Source organism: Sesamum indicum, linkage group LG3 (genome assembly GCF_000512975.1).
Source record: "Sesamum indicum cultivar Zhongzhi No. 13 linkage group LG3, S_indicum_v1.0, whole genome shotgun sequence".
Taxonomy (NCBI): domain Eukaryota; kingdom Viridiplantae; phylum Streptophyta; class Magnoliopsida; order Lamiales; family Pedaliaceae; genus Sesamum; species Sesamum indicum.
The window spans coordinates 507,586-526,917 of NC_026147.1; the positions used below are offsets into that span (position 1 = coordinate 507,586).

General features: G+C 34.1%; 3 protein-coding genes across 4 annotated transcripts; 2 read left to right on the forward strand and 1 right to left on the reverse strand.

Annotated features, from left to right (window-relative positions):
• Window positions 1,313-4,923, forward strand: LOC105156860 (protein DEHYDRATION-INDUCED 19 homolog 4-like). Its single transcript, XM_020692240.1, has 6 exons — window positions 1,313-1,627; window positions 2,518-2,657; window positions 3,529-3,606; window positions 3,739-3,998; window positions 4,470-4,487; window positions 4,526-4,923. Exons 1-6 carry the CDS (start codon window positions 1,567-1,569, stop codon window positions 4,614-4,616), a joined length of 648 nt encoding a protein of 215 aa, XP_020547899.1. The 5' UTR covers window positions 1,313-1,566; the 3' UTR covers window positions 4,617-4,923.
• LOC105156861 lies at window positions 5,773-10,192 on the reverse strand. 2 transcript variants are annotated; one of them, XM_011073107.2, is made up of 6 exons: window positions 9,736-10,192; window positions 7,939-8,150; window positions 7,214-7,478; window positions 7,039-7,124; window positions 6,859-6,950; window positions 5,773-6,453 (listed from the first exon to the last, which is right to left on the reverse strand). In XM_011073107.2, the coding sequence occupies exons 1-6, from the start codon at window positions 9,952-9,954 to the stop codon at window positions 6,236-6,238; spliced, it is 1,092 nt and encodes a 363-aa protein (XP_011071409.1). In that variant the 5' UTR covers window positions 9,955-10,192; the 3' UTR covers window positions 5,773-6,235. The 2 variants fall into 2 exon arrangements, with proteins under 2 accessions (XP_011071409.1, XP_011071408.1); XM_011073106.2 differs by having other exon boundaries at window positions 7,214-7,481.
• LOC105156862 (leucine-rich repeat extensin-like protein 3) lies at window positions 17,056-18,544 on the forward strand. Its single transcript, XM_011073108.2, has 3 exons — window positions 17,056-17,209; window positions 17,302-17,386; window positions 17,488-18,544. Exons 1-3 carry the CDS (start codon window positions 17,084-17,086, stop codon window positions 18,246-18,248), a joined length of 972 nt encoding a protein of 323 aa, XP_011071410.2. The 5' UTR covers window positions 17,056-17,083; the 3' UTR covers window positions 18,249-18,544.

Consider the following 19,332-nt stretch of genomic DNA (forward strand, 5'->3'; position numbering starts at 1 on the left):
TAAGACAAACCTTAATCAGTTGTAGTTACTTGTGTGGCAACCTGAACAGCACGGGTGAGTAGATGCAAATGAGAAATGTGGCATTCTACGTAGACGTCCCATGTTCAATTCATCTTTCTTAATACATGTTTCTGTTTTCATATCAAAGGGAAACCAACTCAAAGGAGAAACATTCCATCTCTCCAAAGGATTAAAATATCAATTACTCAGCTTCTGTAAATATATGTTTATTATTTTGTGTGAATTTATCAAAGAATGAGATTTAATTTCTTCCCTGGATACAACTTATAAGTTAGATAGCAAATTACAACTTTCATCCTATACCAGTTTTAGTCATTGATGGGTAGTAAATAATCTAAACACCTACACTTCACATATTACCAACTCAAAAATTCCTCCTTCTTTTCTTTACCTTTACAATGAAACTAGGAGATATTTATACTATACTAGTCATAAATGTGGGGGTGTATAAAATTAATTTATACTCTCGCCAACCACTAATTTGTGGGTACAATTTCCTATCTAGGGATAATCTAGTAACTTCATGATAACTCAAATGGTACGATTTTGATCTTTTGTCGCTTTTTATGGAAATGATTTAACCTTCTTTTTGAGTCGCACTTTGAATGATCTTCTGCAGTCACCCCAACTCCTAAATATTCTATTGAGTTCAAAATAAAAGTTAATAAAACATATTCGTTCAGAAAAAAAATTAAAATTAGATTGATAAAAATAATTATTTTATTTCATTCAAAGTTGTTAGCACAAACTACTTATAAGAAAAAAAAAACCTTATGATATAATTTGAAAAATGAAGATAAAATCACACCATCATTTTTTATAAGAAGATCAAATCATTTTTTCAATTTTACTTTTGGGACACGAATTTGTAAATTAAAGAGGAACAAGGTGTTACCATCGTACGACAAATTTGTGATTAATGAGATATGGGTTTTTTTTTAAAAAAAATTAGGTTAAATTAAATATAATATTCTCTATCTTTTGTAAAATCATAATTATATCTTCTGAGGATGTCATAATAATATTTTTTTAGATGATGTTTGTACAAATTTAGAGGGCATAATTGTAATATTTTAAAAGATAAGGAGTGTTTGTATATTTTAGTCTAAATTCAAGAATTATTGATATAATTTACTATTCTTATTCTTATTATTGTTATTATAAAATAAGATTTATAGATAGATAAAAAGATATAAGAAGAAGATAAAGTTATTGACAAACAAGTCCTAATCTTGAAAATTTTGGCTGCATTTAAGGAGGTTTGGTAGTGGCGATGTGGCTAATAGCAAGCAAAGGCGAGTGCTGTTTTGTCAAATTCAAAACCAAGGATATAAATTCCAAACATCTCTGACAGTACCATGAAAATTTGGTAGAGAGAGCTTCACATTTCTCTCTCTCTCTCTCTTAATTTCTCTGAAGCTTCCGTCATTCAGCTTCCTGTGTGGATGCATTCATGTTTTGATTTCTTACACGCTGTGTGTTGTGTGTCTGCAAAAGGGTTTTTGAGAAAATTTTCCGGGTAAAAATTCGTGAATTTCCAGAGAAATGGATCCTCGTTCGTGGGCGCGAATGTATTCTTCTGCTAGGCGATATCAATCTCGATCAGGTTTATTTACACCCATTTTTCTGTTTTCTGTTTTCGGCATTAATGTTACAAGCTTTTCTTTGCTGCTCGTGTCTGTGTTTTCCGTTTGATTTGGTTGGGTTTTTGGTGGGAGAATTTACCCAGATTTTGAATTTCTTTTTGTTCTATGGAACCAAGTGGGATTCTGATTCTTTTTACGAGGTTTCTGAGGTGACGATGAGAATGATACGTTTTAGAAATGTTACATCTTTTCTTTAGTCATGTTCTTTGTTGCTTGTGGTTTAGGAAATAGAAATCGAAAATGGGAAGATGAAGATATCATCTATTCATCCTTCGTTACTTTTAATTTTCCATTTTTACATGGGTTTAAACGTAAAGTTTTGATTTTATTTTATTGGATGTGGTTCAGTTATAAAATTCCAGAATGTGAAGTCTCTTTTGTTTCTTTCTTGTGAAGTTTGGGATTTGTTTTTATCTATCTTGGTAAATGAGTATGTTGTTGGTGAAAACACAATGGTTCATTTGATTTTGTAGTTGAGCAATCATGGGTTTTTTGACAGGAAGAAAGAGGAAAATAGGGTTCTTAAAAGTGTTTTTGCTTACTTATATCAGTAAAAGATTGTGGAAGTAGGTTTCTGTTTACCTCAGAAGACTTAGGTCTTCTTTTCTGAAAGGAAAAGGCAAGAAAGTTTTCAACTTTTACCTTTTCTTTCTCTGAGAATCTTTCATTTTGTTAGCAGTGAAGATTATAATGGTGGATTAATAATTTATCTTTGATTATTCTTCTTTTTTGAGACGTATGAGAAATTTGTCTTGGCCTCTTGCTCTTTTGCCAAGTGTATTGAGTGTTGGTTTGCTTATGGTGCAAGTAAATAGTAAATATTGTTTGTTTCTTTGTGGATGCATAACAGATGTATATCGAGGGGATGAGTTTGAAGAGGATGAGGAGACGAGACCAGAGTTTTTATGCCCGTTTTGTGCAGAGGATTTTGATATGGTGGGGCTCTGCTGTCATATTGATGAAGAGCATGCCGCTGAAGCCAAGAATGGGGTACCTGTTCACCACTTCGTCTTTCTTTCTATATGCCTGCGCGGGGTGGGAATGGACGGGCCCTCGTATGTGTGTGGTTACGATGTCAATTAATAATCATGATGTGTTTATGGATAATCAATAAGGGCTTGCTATAGTTGCACCAAGTGTTCGATGAAGAAAACACGTGATGTTGTAACGAAATGTCAACTGTATTAACTTACAGAAACTACCCAGGATTAACATAGTTTCTTCGTGCCTGATGCCATGTGGGTAGTTAATACTCCATGTAGTAACTCATTTGCTGTCACCGCTAAGTTAATTTTAATGTCTTAATATATATCCCTGAAGCGTGGGCTATAGCACACGTGTAATCACAAAGGCATTCACCGATAACTTGAGGTATGCCACGTTGATACTTCTCAATTGCCGAGGTTTTATCTGGTAAGCTGATGCATTAAGATGCAAAAACAAACTAGCATTCTTAATGCCACTTGCTAGTTAGTCTCTGCATGGTATCACCATGCTGCGACTTGCCACTGTAGTCTTTTGTCAAATCTGCATGGCAGAACCTGCTTCTATCTGGAATTCTTGCTTACCTAACCTGCTTATTTTTACCTATGATTGTTCAGTGATGAAAGCTTTAATACCTGCAGTACCAATTGCTAATAAAGAGAACAAGCCAATGTTTTATGTATCTGCTGCTGAATTCAATTATTTTTTTGTTTATTGCTAATTATATGAAGTTGAATGCTGCCAAGCCCTTGAGCCTTAGTTGTTCTTGATGTGTTTCAGTATAGCTGATGACATTGATATTTGAAATTTAGATCTGGTAATCAAACTTCAATACTACACCTTGAGTTTCAGATTGATTGTATGTTCATTCATGCAGGTGTGCCCTGTTTGTTCAGAAAGGGTGGGATCGGATTTGGTTCGCCATGTGACTTTGCAGCATGCGAATCTCCTTAAAATATCCTTTTGAAAGACATTGAACGCTGTTGAGCTTTGTCTTTTGTTGCCATGAAATTAATATCAATATTTTTCTTCCTAATTTACGTTCTGGTATTATTGTAACTCATGGTCTTCCTCAACTGCCTATTACGTGCCGCGGAGGAGAAGGTTCCGTAGGGGAGGGCCAGATTTGTCGTCCATGTTAAGAAGAGAATTACAGGAAGGGAAGCTGCAATCCCTTCTCAGTGGATCTTCACTTTCCGTTCCTTCTTCCCATGCTGAACCAGATCCATTGTTAAACTCCTTCATATACAATCCGTCGCTGGTTGATGAACCTCTTAATGTTAAGCATGTGTCTTCAATTGAGGCTTGCTCTGTGGCTGGAAGCGCTGTAGAGAGTGTGGCTGACAGGTACAATAGATTTCATCAAATTTCCCGTTTTCAACTTTTTCCCATTCTTTTTCTTTTCGCTGATTAATTGACTGTAGGAGCATGTAAGGTGCTTTGTGTTTTACCTTGGAAGTCAGTCATGAGTTAAGTTATCCGTCAGCCTTGGTGACTATCAGGACTCAAGTCTGGGAGTTCACATCCCTCTGTTTTGATGGAGAGGGGTGTGATAATCCGGGGCTTGGAAATTTCAGGGACTGACCAGCCAAGTTTGTTTTTTCTTTTCCTTCCCTTCTTTCTGGTGGGAAATATGGGTTTTAAGAAACCCCGCTGGCAAACGAAGTACCCTTCAGCTGCAGGAAACGATTAACATAAATAAACAAATGAAGAAAAGGACAATTATAATGTTGGTACAGCAAGTCGGCAGCATATTGTTCGTTTTCTTGAAGCTCTATTAAAAACTTTATCTGACTTCCATTGATTTCAGGATGACAGAGCGGGTCAAGAGCGTAAGCTCTCAGAGGAAGAACAAAAAGAGAAGGGTTCAAGAGGCTCTCAGAGGAAGAACAAAAAGAGAAGGCTCAAAGGTGCGAGTTCGTCCAAGGGCTCCTTCTGTCTACTTTTCTTGATGATAATTTGTGAGTTAGAGATGTCTCCATTATTTATGCTAGTTAAATTAGTAATGGGGATCTAGTTTGAAGAGGGTAACATGAGGGAACAGCTCGAGTAATAGAAACTGTGCCATAGTTTTGCTTGGTAGCCCGCCCGGCTGAGGTCTATTTTAAGTGAAACATTATATGTGCATAAGAAAACCATGGAAGAATGTTGTATATATGTGTCATCCAGCGGTTGCTTCCTCTCTCTTTCTCTCTCTGTCTCTTCGTGTGGTTGAAACATATTATGTGCAAAATCAAACTATATGGAGAAATGCCTGTTCTATTAACTGCTACACATTGGTCACGAGTATATGACAGTAAACTCTTGTTGCATATATGTTGCCAACTGGGAATTCCTTCCAAATTTCCAATGTATGTCTATCCTTCCCTGTCCTTGCGTGTGCTTGTATGCTGGTGCTTTGTTCATTAGGATAGTGAGAACGGCAGCCGTCACTTTTTAGTGCACAAGGATCTTCGTTACTATGAGGGATCGTTACTATGAGGGATAATTACAACGTCATTCTTTAAGATTTGGTATAATTATACGCGAACCTCTTATAGTTTAAAAAATTATATCTAGTACACATTTAATTCCGTCTAATAAATTGATCCCCAATTAATTTAAATTTACTGAATTTATTCATATTAACAAAAAATTGAATGAAAAAAAAATTCATATTACCCTCAATTAACTTCATACTAGTTTATTATAGATAACTCTTCACATATATTAATGTGTGAAGATGTTTAAAGGTAATTTAGTGAAAAAAATATTTATTTGACCTTCAATAAATCAGTAATAAAGCAATTACAGATACATATGGATGCTCATTCAATTTTACTGCTAACATTAATAAATTTGATAAAAAAAATTTTAACTAACAAAAAGTTTATTTGTCAAACGAAAATAAAAATTACTTTTCAATTACAAAAAGTTTGTGTAATTACATTAAATTTTAAAAAAGAGCGATGTAATTTTCCCTCATTGTAAGGGTAATTGAAACACACAGGTCAATGAATTCTGGTCACTGTCAAAATTGTTCTTCTGGCAAGACAGATTTCTTACGCCACAAGTGTTCAATTTGTAGCTCCTTATTCTTTCAAACCGAACACAGAAACAAGAGCACCAAATCTATTGATACTTTTAGGATGAAAAAGTATAGAAAATCATGCATATATGGTGCTGTAAGGCAAAACTTGTAATTCACAAATAACTTACACAAGCTCACTAATCTATATGATCTGTATAATTGTATGCAAATCTAAAGAGTTGTATACATATACTATTCGTCATCATCAAATCGACTGTTAAAGTTGCAAGAACTTGTTTCACCGAGGGGCATGTAAGAAAAGCCAGCCTAACATTTGAGTCATTTATCAAAGTTTCACAAACCCATCACCCACATAATTCGCTGTATTAGGATGCAGAAAAGCTACTCATAAAGTTGCCATAACTTCTTCGCTACGCGAATCACTTAGCTATACGAGCAAAAACTTTAGCCAAGCAAGGCAGAGAAAATAGCTCTAAGTCTGTATATCTCCAAAGGGCCGATGCAGTCTGGAATTTGTTGGAGAACAAACAAGCTGAGCTTGTGTCTCAGCTTTCTATCTCCAGTATGAGCTGCGCGATGTGAAAAAACTGTAATCAGGGTGATTTACTTGCAAAAGCCGAAGCCAGTTGTCAGCGGCTCGCAAGAGGGAATTGATTTTCTGTCCTTCTTGAACTCCATTTCCGTCCCAGTCAGAGACTTTAAACTTGTACGAAACGAGTCCAAAGGTAGGTAATGAGAGTTTGCTACCAGCATCAAGCCCCCCTTCACCACCTGCAGACGTGAAATTGTTTGCCAATAAGTTCTGGTATAGAGATATCTACCTACCAGTCATAACCAGAACAAAGAGTACAACAATCTTTTCAATTAATGACAACGGCCTCCCTCTGGCATTGGTATAATTACCAAAAGTATTTGTAATTCCAAAAGCCGGAAATGTAGTCACTAAATATACTAGCTCTAGAAGAAGTCAACATAACTAATCCTAATTCTTTCTACTAAATCATGAACTCTGTTTTGAGTTCTGGAATTTATGCAACAGGCAATACTGTACTATGATTCTATCAGATAGAGAACCCTAGTTTGATTCACACTATCTATGTGACCACATTGCAAGCACAAGAAAAGAGGCTATCAGGATAGCAAAGGCGGAAATGATAAATTAGGGAAGTGACTCACTTGTAACAGGTTTTGCAAGAGAATGGAAAGTCAAGAAACAGGCATCAACATTTTGCAGGGTTGGACCCACAGGTATTCTGTAAATGGGGTACCTGCATAATAGACACCACCTCTTTCAGTTTCAGATGGGAACAAGAATTAGCACCATACCATCTTTGCTTAGTTGATAAGAAAGCTTACCAAGCAATAGAAATCCAGCTTGCTGGAGTCAAGTCACAGCTTCTGTATGTTTTTAGTACAGGAAAACGAGAGGCGAGAATTGATATCTGTTGAATGCAACAAATGCAAGTATATTATGTCAATGCATAACAATCATAGCGCCTGTTTAAATGGTCTAGAAAATAAGAAGACTTGCCTTATCAGCTAATGGTTCACGGTGAAATGGAAGCTCCCTCTCAAAATACTCAAAGATAAGTAGCCCGGGGGGGTTGCTAATGTCACCCCCATCAACTGAAGATCCCATGAAACCATGGTTTTTTCCTGTAAGCCTGTAATATCCTTGGCCCATTGCGCTCTGCTGGTGCCAATATCCCCGATTATTATCAGCCCCTCTATCAGCTCCACATTCATTGTCGCCATCACTACTGGATGTATAAGTATCACTCTCTTCACCAGGTCTCCTGCTACAAGGTTCAACATAGAGAAGAAACTGAGTTAAATAAAATCCTCCAACACAGATAAGCACCCTGATATATTACATAGAAATGCTGACAACTGAATAATGTTGCAGCATAAACTTTAGAATTAAGCAACAATTTTCAGCATATCATTGTTAATTTACTTTGCATATTCCACTGTGAAGACATTACACATGAAGTTACTGCCTTCCTGTATTGATAACCTGAGTAAAGTGTTTCCAGTCAAAGAACTCAAAATAACTGTAAGCATTGTCTGATTCAAGCTGAAGGCAAGTGGTCTCTACCAACAACTACACCTATTTCTCCCAGGAATCAAGAATATCTGCTGAACGCTAAATAATAATGGTCTATTCCATTTCGAGACTTATGATCAAATTTTAAATTAATTTCATGTCTAAAGAGTTTGTAATAAAGGAAATACACACAAAAAGATGATGCTCACCTCTGCTCCATGACATTTCTTGAGGGATCTACATAAAGTTGAATACCGGACAAGAATGGCACATAATATTGGACAACAGAATCAGTCCCATTCAAAACCAAAGGAACTCCAGCTCCATAAACACTCCACTCTCTGAAAGATTCCCAAAGATCACCAAGAATGAAGTACGGATGGAACTCACGGTTACGGTTCCTCCATGCCTGCACGCTTGTCTGTATATTAACAAAAATGCATCAAGTTAGAACTTAAAAATTTGCTTCAATAATCACTTAATCAGAAACATGTGAAACAAATAAAATCGTAGAGATTAAGAACTGCACAAAGAGACTATAATTCATCCTGGTTAAGATGAATAACACTGGGACATGAGGTACTATAATTGATTTGGTAAGTCTAATGATCTGTACTGACCGTCATTTGTTCCATGATTTTCATCATGTTATGACAATCACTGAACAACGGAGGTGAATGGTATCCATAAGGAAAGAGGTCAGAACACATAAATCCCCTACAGGCTACAAACAGTGTAAACATCTTTCCTCCATGAAGAAAAGATTAAAATGGATGACAAAGAATGAAAAAAAGATAAAGAAAACACTGTGTTTATAGTCAAGGGAGAAACAGCAAAATGAATAATAAGTCACAAAATTCAGGTTACTCAGAAGCATAAAGTCCTCCAATTGCCGGCTACTCCAAGAACACTAACACAGGAAAATCAAGATGATACATTACAACTCCATGTGTTTCCATGTTTAAAAGACAGAGGGAAAAAAAAGAAGGAATTTTAAGTAGAACACATAATAACAAACGAGCAGACAAATCACAAATCCATGAAGTTTTCTCCCCAATGACCAAAACGTAAATTAACCTCAATGAGCAGACAAAATATTTCTACTCAGGAAAACATTTCCAACCAAAACTCCAGGACACCAAAGCGGAATAAGACAGCAGAAGGGGGAAGAAACAGAACAAAATCATAAAAGGTTACCAGATTCTGAGTTTTCTTCTTAGGACAATCTCTTAGAATTGTCTTAGTTTCATTTACAGGAAAAAAAAAAACATTCTTCATTAGTTCCATTGATTAGAAGACCCAAATGAATTTTCTCATTTTCTTTCTTCCAGTCTAACTCTATCACTTTTAATCCTAGCACTTCTTCGCTACTCAGTGCATAGGAAAGAGCAATTTCCTTTCACTTGGTAAAATGACATAATGTATAGCTAATCTAGTTAAAAGAATCACCTAAGAAAAAGCATTGGTTCGATGTTGTAGAGCAACCATTGTGATCTTCAATTAAAAATAAAAAACATATTCCAGTTGCATTTTCACCACTTATGCTCAGTTAAATCAACAGTTAAGAATGTCAATATACAAAATGAATACAATGACAAACGTTTAACTTAAATAGCATAAACTATTCATTCATTACCCCGTAAGAAAGGCTGAACGTAATAGATCCAATTCATAGTAACCTCAAGCAATTGATTTCCCTATAAATTTAAAAAAGAAAAAGGAAGAGCCTAAAAGAATACTCAATTCACTTGCCAACTACTCTAATGAACCTCATTTCTTATGACTATGCCATTATTTTCTGAGCTAAACAGTTCTTCATTTAGCCTAATCCACTTCTTCCCTCAAAGTAACTAAATGAACTTCCAACAAGATAACAACTTTACACACATACCAATCAAGAAACTAAACAAACTCTAAACGAAATTTATCCCCCTTCAAAATAGCAAAAAAAGAATTGTCATTTCACATTTTCTTAAAATTGGAAAAGAAACATTTTCTTTATTTACCCTAGGAAAATGCTGAGCCGGCACAGCAGGAGTGGTATGCTCCAAGAACCGATCCAAATTTGAATCCGACTCAGATCCTCTTCTTTCAGCTAATGATGAAGATGAAGACTTTGACTTCAACTGCTGCTGTTGCTGCTGCTGCAACTGGTTGTTTCTTCGCATCGCTGGTGGAGTATAGTACAATCTTTCGTCCCCCGACCTCCTCCTCCTCGACGACATTTCACCCAATTAATAATTAACAAAAAAAGAAACACAATTTCCACCAATTGATCAGTATGTAAAGTCTGTATGTGCTTGATTCTTTTCACCTAAGGATTTTAACTACCGGGGTCTTCGAAATCACGAATTAGGGTTCTGAAGAGGTTTTAAGTGAATTTGGGGAATTAGGGATTCTTGATTAGGGTTTTGAAGACTGGGGTTTGCTTGAATATTTCTGAAGCCCAACGAAACGAATTGTGGATGCAAAGACTCCAGCATGAAGGTACACCGTAGGTCTCGTGTGCGTTAGTTCCAGAGGATTCTAGAGTCAAATTACCTAATTATCCCTGCTATAACCCTCTTGAGTCTTTATTTAGACTTTTATTCAACATTAGATATTTTCATATATTTGTTTGACACGAGTGTGTACGTTGGAATTTATTTTTAAAAATAATCTAAAATAATTTAAAATAAATATTATATATAATATTATATTTTGAAAGATAAGAATTACTGTTCATGGTTTCTTTTATATATATATGTAAATATTATATATTTAATATTGTATTTGGAAATAAAAAAGTTACTATTCATTGTCAAATCACGTATCTTTTATATATATTTATATATGTGTATGTATATATATATATTTACGGAAAATGAGATAAAAACACCAAGATATGTTGTTTCTACATGTTTCAATCTAACTAGAGATGGGCCAAAAATAAAATAAAACAAAGCAGTTAATTTTAAGGAGTTGTTTATAATTTGTTAAATAAAAAAATATTTATAACTATTATAAATCTCAAAGAGTTAATTCTAATTTATTTAATATTTTATAATAATTTTAAAATTTTTAAATATATAATAAGATATTTATTATAGACACATTCTTATATATGTATATGTGTAATTAATAACAATTGACAATCCATAAATCATAAAACATAATACTTGAAATAATAAAGAAAGAAAGAAAGAAAGAAAGATCTCATGAAAATATTCAATTAAATCAAGACTTAATCAACACTTTATATGGGGTTCTTTTTGGGGTTAATGAGTGAAATATAGCAAACAAAGAAAGATTCCCTTTCTTGACTTTGCTACAGTATTTGGATTCATTTTCGAAGTGTTTTATTGTGTTTTATAGAGATAGAGAGAAAAAAATAAAGATAAATAAGTATATGTTAGAGATAGTATGTATGTTTGGATTTGTTTTTGGAGATAATTTAAAATAAGTAATGTATATTTGACGTTGTGTTTTGAGAGAAAAAAATTATTGTCATTGTCAAATTATGTCTTTTTTTATACATATTTTTGTATATGTGTGTGTATATATATGTATTTATTTATGCTAAAATAGTTAAAAACACCCATATAAGGTGTTTTTGTATGATGTCAAACATTAAGTATGTTTTGATTCATTCCGAAAATAACTTGAAAATGAAAATAAATATAGTGTGTTGCACCCCATTTCCAAGCTTACTTTATTCTATAAATAAATCGAGTCGAGCCAAAAATATTATTATATAAAATTATGTGAATAATGAAATGAATTTTATATAATTGATTGAAATGAATCTTATAGACCAAGATTTTAAACCTATTGAATTTTATTTTAAAAGTAAGTTCTTAAGGTATTAAATAAAAAGTGTATCAGAACTTGTAAAATATTAGATTATGCATAATAATTTTGTAATAATTACCCAAAGAGCTATCAAAGACTTTTTTAATTGAATCAAATACTAGTTGAATTCAAGTGATTTGATGCTTATAAGTATATTTTATTAATTTTTAAGATAATTGAATTATTTGGAACTAAATTTTAAAGCTTAATCAATAAAACTTTTTTGTTTTAAAAATTTGATTTGTTAAGTTGCCCCATATAAAGGTCACGTCCCCCTGCCCGGCTCAAGAGGGGGTGACAGTGAAGTCAACCTCGATTTGGGTGATGGAAATTGCCCAATCTTCTTTGGGTGATTGTCGAGCAACCACACGACCTACGCCGCCCTTGAAAAATTTGAGGGTGATTGCAGAAGGAGCTATGATGACTATGTGTCCTCCATCGCCCCCTTCTGCAGAGGTTGCCGCAGTAGTTGTCTATAAATAGAGCTCTCCCCCCGATGGAAGGAGATACATCCATTCACAATTTTGACACTCCCACATTCACATATTCACATGTTCAGAGGGACACAGAGCTCTAGCCCAACGAAAGGAAGACAATTCACCTTCATGCATCCATTCACAATTCTAACACTCCCACATTCACAAGTTCAGAGGGACACCCTTCATACATTAACACGTTCATATAATTTGAGTCTACTTAGTTTTTACCCAATTTACTACTATATTAGTTTAAGGAAGCATCTTAATTTCGTACTTAGAGCCTTGTCTGTATCAATGTCTCTATTATACACAAAATCAAGCAATAATACTTTTTTCTTTACTCATTGAACCATTTTTACTTTCTAGCACTTGTTCCATTAGTTCCCACTTTAAGTGGGTCGAGCAGTCCAAAAAGAGCAACAAAGGCATGGACCCATCCAATATATTTGCCCCAATATCTCCGAAGGCCCACTAGCTTGGACAGAAGTCGAATGCCCAAGGCATCCTTGGACTCAACCTATGAACACGACCCAATAAGGGTGACCAGCCCAAAGGCCCACACTTGGTAATCTCCACATGGCGCACAATTAGCTTGCCGCCGACTGCCACATTAGCCCTAAGGATGCAGTTTAGACACGGAAGAACTCCCTAAAAATCAGGACCCCTTGGCGGCTAAAACTCCCTACTAGTGAAGAGTATCTCCATCAAAAGGATACCCACTGAGAACATATCCAACCGCTTATCTAACCACCCTAACTCCTCTCCCCACAAACGAAAGCGGAGAGATAAACCCCCAGTTGATGGGGAAATCCCCTTTATAAATAAAGGTTTGGTCCCTAAAGTTGGGGACGTTCTCCAAATTTTAGAAAAGCATTTCTTTCAAGCATTCACTATGCACTCTCTTGTAATTTCTGCATATTTTCCTTAACTACATCAACGTATTGTAATTCCTTATTACTTCTCTTTACCTTTTTATTTTATCCTATTTGTGATTCAATACTAACTTGAGCGTTGGAGTGCTAATGTGTTGTTTTGCAAGTCTCTTCAAGATTATAAGCGCTCTAGTCCAACCTCAAACGATAGTCCAAACTCATCGACCCGTGTTATTTTTCCATATATCAAAATTGGTTATACAAAAATTTAATAATGAATATACTAAAAATGAAAAAGAACAAAATTATTAAAGTATGATCAAATGCGTTTCCCTGCATCCTCTCCACACAAAACGCATTTCATTTTCCAAAAAAAGAGTTGGTATGCACACACGACTCTTAATATTCTTCAACCATTGGAACCCCACCACCACCATTCCATTTTCACGTATAAAAGAAAAAGATATATTTATATAGATATGAATATTAGCCAAATTCTTAATTTTGGGAGACGCATTACATATTTCTTTTTTAATAAATAGAAAGGTAATTTTGAGAACTGAAGAACAAAATCTTGAATTTTATGCAATTAACAAATAAAATTTAAATAAGAAGAGGAGGGGTTTTAAGTCTGATATATATAAGTTTGAATCGCAATAACTTCGAGGGTAGTCCAATTTGAATAGATGCTTAAGACATGAGAAAATGAGCACACATTAGACTCATTAGGAGGTATCTAACTAAAATTTAAATCCGTCAAAAAAAAAAATATTATCTCAATAAATGATATATCTTGACCACGAAATAATTTTGAATTATTTATAGGTCAAATATTCGTACTTATATAGATCCACATATCGTAATTATAATTTTCTAAAAATTTAGCGATCGATGGTTATGATTTCACGTCATCAAATTCGATCGAATGTGTTGGAAATAAAAAAACATAAACCTTAGTCCTGTTTAAACATTTTAAAATCCTAGGATCCTGAAAAAGCCCTTCTTATTAGGACCCGTCAAGGTGGTTGTGTTTGTGTTCATTTACTTTGTTTATTTTCTTTATACATATCATTATTGCATCCCTTAGTTCCAAATTTAAATATTTGTTTTTATTCAACAAATTATTTTTTAATGATACTTATACAAATTTACATTGTTACTTTTATAGGGCTCTTTTACTTGGGCTTATTAACCCTAATATTGAAGACAATTATTTTTTATTTTTCGTTTACTTCATTTAGGGTTGGCCGATACATTCAATGTCGGTCTGTTGCTACTTTTAATTGTATTCTGATTAAACTCCAACTTATGAAAGGTAAAATTACATTATCATCTAAGCCTAAAGTGTGCTGATTAAATTTTGGATCCTCATTTTCTCCTCGCGATAAACCGCATTCTCTCATGTATGCCGCTTATTTTGAATTTAATTACTCCAACTCCCCTAATAGCTGTCATCGCCATCCCCTCATCCTTTCCCTTCCCTACCCCGGAGATGCCCACCATCCGTGGCCCCATTCTGTCCACCTCCCTCTCGCTTGGCCATCCCCTCCCCAGTCCCCCACCCCTCGCCTCGCCTCGCCTCCTTAGTCCCCCAACCCTCGCTCGTCGTTGTCCTCTCTCTCTCTCTATATATATATATACATATACTTTTTTTATAAAATATATTTTTTAACTTTTATATAAGATATATTACTTAACTTTTTACATAAAATATTATATGTATACTTAAGTTTTATATAAAATATATTATTTGACTTGACTTTATGTATATAAGTATGTTACATTTTCTAACAAAACAAAAAAAATCAAATAATGCCTGAAAAAAACGTTAGGGGTAATTCGAAAAAATCCAAAGTAATCCACAATTCAATTTCATAAAATTATAGTTAAAAGTAAACAATATATTATCTATATCGTTATTTCGTCAATACTAGCAAATATAAAATTCAGTCACTTAATATAATTAATTTTAACTCAATCCCAACATTTATTATGAAATTATCAATACCACCTAAAAATCCCATCATCCCAAATAAAAGAGATCATAGTGATTAAAACTTAACAACATAATATATTACTGTATATTTTGATTAATAATATATATTTGAAAAATAAAATATTGAAAATTAAAAAGCGAACTTTCATTTTTGGATCGAGAGAATAAAAATTAAAAAATCTAGGCAAAAAAAGGTGTAAATAACACCTCACCAAGACATGACCTTCATAAAGATCATAGAAACATGCATGCATGATCAAGAAGAAGAAGAAGACAATTGTAAAGGCTACGTAATCAATGTTTTTAGAATCAAATCAGAGATTGAATCAGTTAAATTATAAAATTATTAATTGGTTCGATTGATCCAAGCGTTTTTTATTGGATTGAATTTTTTATTTTAAATTATGTTTCATTTTCTATCTATTTTATATATACATTATATGTACAAAATTCATGTCTATCTATTTTATTTAAATTTATATATAATTAAATAAAATAAAAAATACAATATAATTTAAAATAGAAAATTCAAAGCGATTGCTAGCTACCGTTAGCTCCTGAGCAATCACTATGAAAGAGCCACGAAGAGAATCTCTTGGTCTCCATCAATCTTTATGGGCTAAAAGGGAAGAGGGGGTTTGTGCTTTACAAATCACATAAACAACTCATTGCTAATAAAATACCACATTTTGTTCTTACATTAATTTATTGAGTTAATTTCACTTCAACCCCTCCAAAATACAAAATTATATATTTTTTTTAAAAAGATTCAAAACTATATTTACATTTTCTTAAAAAATTCTCCATTTATATTTTACATCCTTTCATTAAGGTTTGAATAGAAAACGTTGACGCCCACAAAAAAAATTATATAAATTTTACTATTGTACCTTATTTGACATTCCTATATTTTTTTTATACTTATAAAAGGAATAGATATATTACATATATACATACATATTATTATATTCTTTTATAGAGAAATTTATGTAATTTTTTTATTAACGTCAATATTTTTTGTCCAAACCATAACAAAAGTGAATCATGTGTAAACATGAATTTTTAAGGGGTATAAATGTAATTTTAATTTTTTTTTAGAGAAAGTGCATTTTTATTTTTAGAGGGGTCAAAGTGTAATTAATCCTAATTTATTTGTGTTTGATTTTATTGATGATGATGATCTGTTTCTTGTAAGAAAAAGGATTCGCCAAGTGTGGATATCCTTCACTCCCAAAAGCTACTTTTGTATTGTTTGACCATTGAGACATTTCATTTCTCCTATCTTTCTATCTATCTTCTCCTATTTTCCTCTTTTCCTTTTCATGGGCGGTTTTGGATGTCATAAACATGCACAAAGATGGCATAATTATATATATATATGTCCTTCTACACTAAAAAAAATTCCTTCTAATTTATCTGTGAAAACACCCAACAATCGCATATATAATCATCACGCGGATTTTCATTACTGATATGACATAATTTACACTAAAGAATTCTCGAGATCGCAACACATCATAAAGAAGTGAGTTCTAATGCTATTATGACATGATTTGCACTATATAAGGAACGTTTGGAATAACTTCTACTTTTATTTTGAGAAAATTTTGAAATGAAAATTATAAGTTTAGCTGTTGTAAAAGTTGATCATAGTGTTTGAAAATAAAAGTGAAAAATAAAAAACAATTGATATCAAAGTTACAGTAATTGATAAAAGATTGTTTACGGCTCTTGACTTATATTAGTTTAATTTAGCAATTGAAAAGCAAAAAACAATATATCAAATTGAATTTTCTTTTTGGGGGCTTATTTTCGACAAAAAATGATAACTATTTATTTTCAACTGTTGCAAATATCATATTATGTTTTTACATTTGATGCCTCGAATCAAGTTTGACCAATTTTGAATTAATTACTGTATATGACAAGTGTAATACACTTATTGTGTTAAAAAAGTGAGCAATCACATGACAAGTGTATTATTCTTATTATATGATTGATTTCATTTGCGAAAACTGACTTGAGTAAAAAAATTTCGTATATACACAAGTTTTCTTTCTGCGTCTTGTGTGTAGCGAGGGAGAGACGGGTTTAAAAAAAAAAAAAAAAACAGAGCAACAAAAAGAGATTCTTTAGCATGTCCCACAATTCAAGAACTTTAAAATATTCCTTCTCCATGCACATATGCTGCCATATATTGATTCTCCATTCACTTCTCACCCTCCCCATCCCCATCCCCACAACAGACCACCTTTCTTCTCCATCATTCATCAATCACACAATGATGGTTCCAGAAATGGAGGTATGTCTATCACATTCACATGGCTGTATATGCAGGATTGAAGTATAGCATCCATGGATCAAATATTCTTCTAATTCTCTCATCATTTGCAGAAACCTCGAATCACAGAGATAAAGGTCAGGATGGATTGCAACGGATGCGTTCACAAGATCAAGAAGGCCTTGCACGGCATCACCGGTTAGCAACTCTGTCGACATAACGATATCGAGCTTGTTTTCTTGTCATAATTATGTAGGTGTGTCGGTTGCCTAACGAAAGGTTTGTACATGGCATGGCAGGTATATATGATCTCTATGTTGATTTCCCTCAGCAGAAAATAACAATAGTCGGTTGGGCTGATCCTGCCAAGATTGTCAAAGCCATCAAGAAGACAAGAAAAACTGCAATCATTTGTTCACATACGGAACAATCTGATGAACCAGCTCAACCAACACCAGAACCAGCACCTGAAAACGGCACACCTGAGGGCTCAGGTGAATCACCACCACCACAGGAGTCTACCAACCCACCGCCAGAACAGCCACCGGCAGAAGCAACGCCACCAGCTGAGGCACAGAAAGAACCACCAACACCACCAGAGAATCCACCAACAGAGGCAAAACCATCACAGGAATCTGATAACGATCCGCCAAGCCAGTCGAGTCAGCCCTCTAAACCAAAAGAACATGAAGAAATTCATGTCATATATCACCATCCACCCGACTATGGATATCGGTACGCCTATCCTCATTACGTCCCAAACGACAATAGCAGACAATGGAACGCCTATCCCACCCGTCCAGGATTCAGAGTAGAGCCACCTCAACCACCACAGCCACCTCAACCTGTTTATGTGACTCACAGCTACAACACATACAGGCCATCCCCCTATACAACTGAATATGCATATCCACAATCACCACCAGGATACTCATACTACAGTAGACCAGACAACTACAATCAGGCGTATTACAGTGGGAGCAACGGAAACGGAAACGGCAATGGCAACATCACATCAATGTTCAGCGAGGAAAATCCAAATGCATGTACCATAGTATGAGAGCTAAAGAAGCAAGACCGTGTGAAACGCAGGGAGTCGATGTTGCTTCAAGAGAGACGCGCATCAAATGTTAAAGGAGGAAAATAAGCAAACTCGAGAATTTTCTTTGACAACTATACTTAGAGATGAGTTTGTTGCTAATTTTGAGCAATTAGATTCCTGGCTTGTAAGAGAAAGCATATATTCTCTTTGGTTGAGAACTAATTAATTGTATTTGTAGGTAGCATTTCATTCAGTGTAAAAGCATCCGAATAAAGCTGCCTCATCCTACCTTCATATCTATCCATGTCTATATGCAACATTAGACACAAAGCGAATAGTGTAACAAATTATCCAATGCATTTTGAGAACGTTTGGATAGGCGGGAGTCGAAAGTGCAGTGCTTTAGTTGCATGGTTTCACGATGATCAAACATCTAAACAAGAATTCAAAATCAAGCTAAAAGCTTTGTGATACCTTCTTAATTCTTGAAACCTGTCTCAATTCCCCCCCTTCTACTAATAACATTAAGTTTGAGATTAACAAAGACCGATTAGTGCATGAATGCAAAAGAATTTCTAAATATTTCCAATCTCAAAAGGAAGTTGGGAAAAATAAAGAATACGAGTCACAAACATTTGAACCAGAGGTATTCATGGTGTGATTTTGGTTTTTTTAAATTCATTTTCAAATGCGATTTTATAAAATAATTTTTTAAATTGCTACTTTTAAAATCAAAACCAAAGGAGTGATTTTGGACGGTTGCAGGCTGTTTGGAGATTTTAATACTTAAACAAAAATAAGACATTGAGATCAATAAAAATAAAAATATGAAACAAGTATTTGTAGGTAGCAATCAAAATACTTTCCCAACATCACACCCACAAAAAAAAGACAACCTTGCCAACATCATTTCAGTTAAATTGACAAAGCACTAGTCAAAGGAGAGGAAGCTATTAGCCATGCTTCAAGAACAGCACATTTTGGTTATTTCTTCAAATCTTTAGCTTCCAAAAAGAGTGGGACACATGTAAAGACAGTACCTTTATTCTACCACCACCAACCCTGATTCGAAACAACTCCTGAGTTGGACAAAACCCAGTTA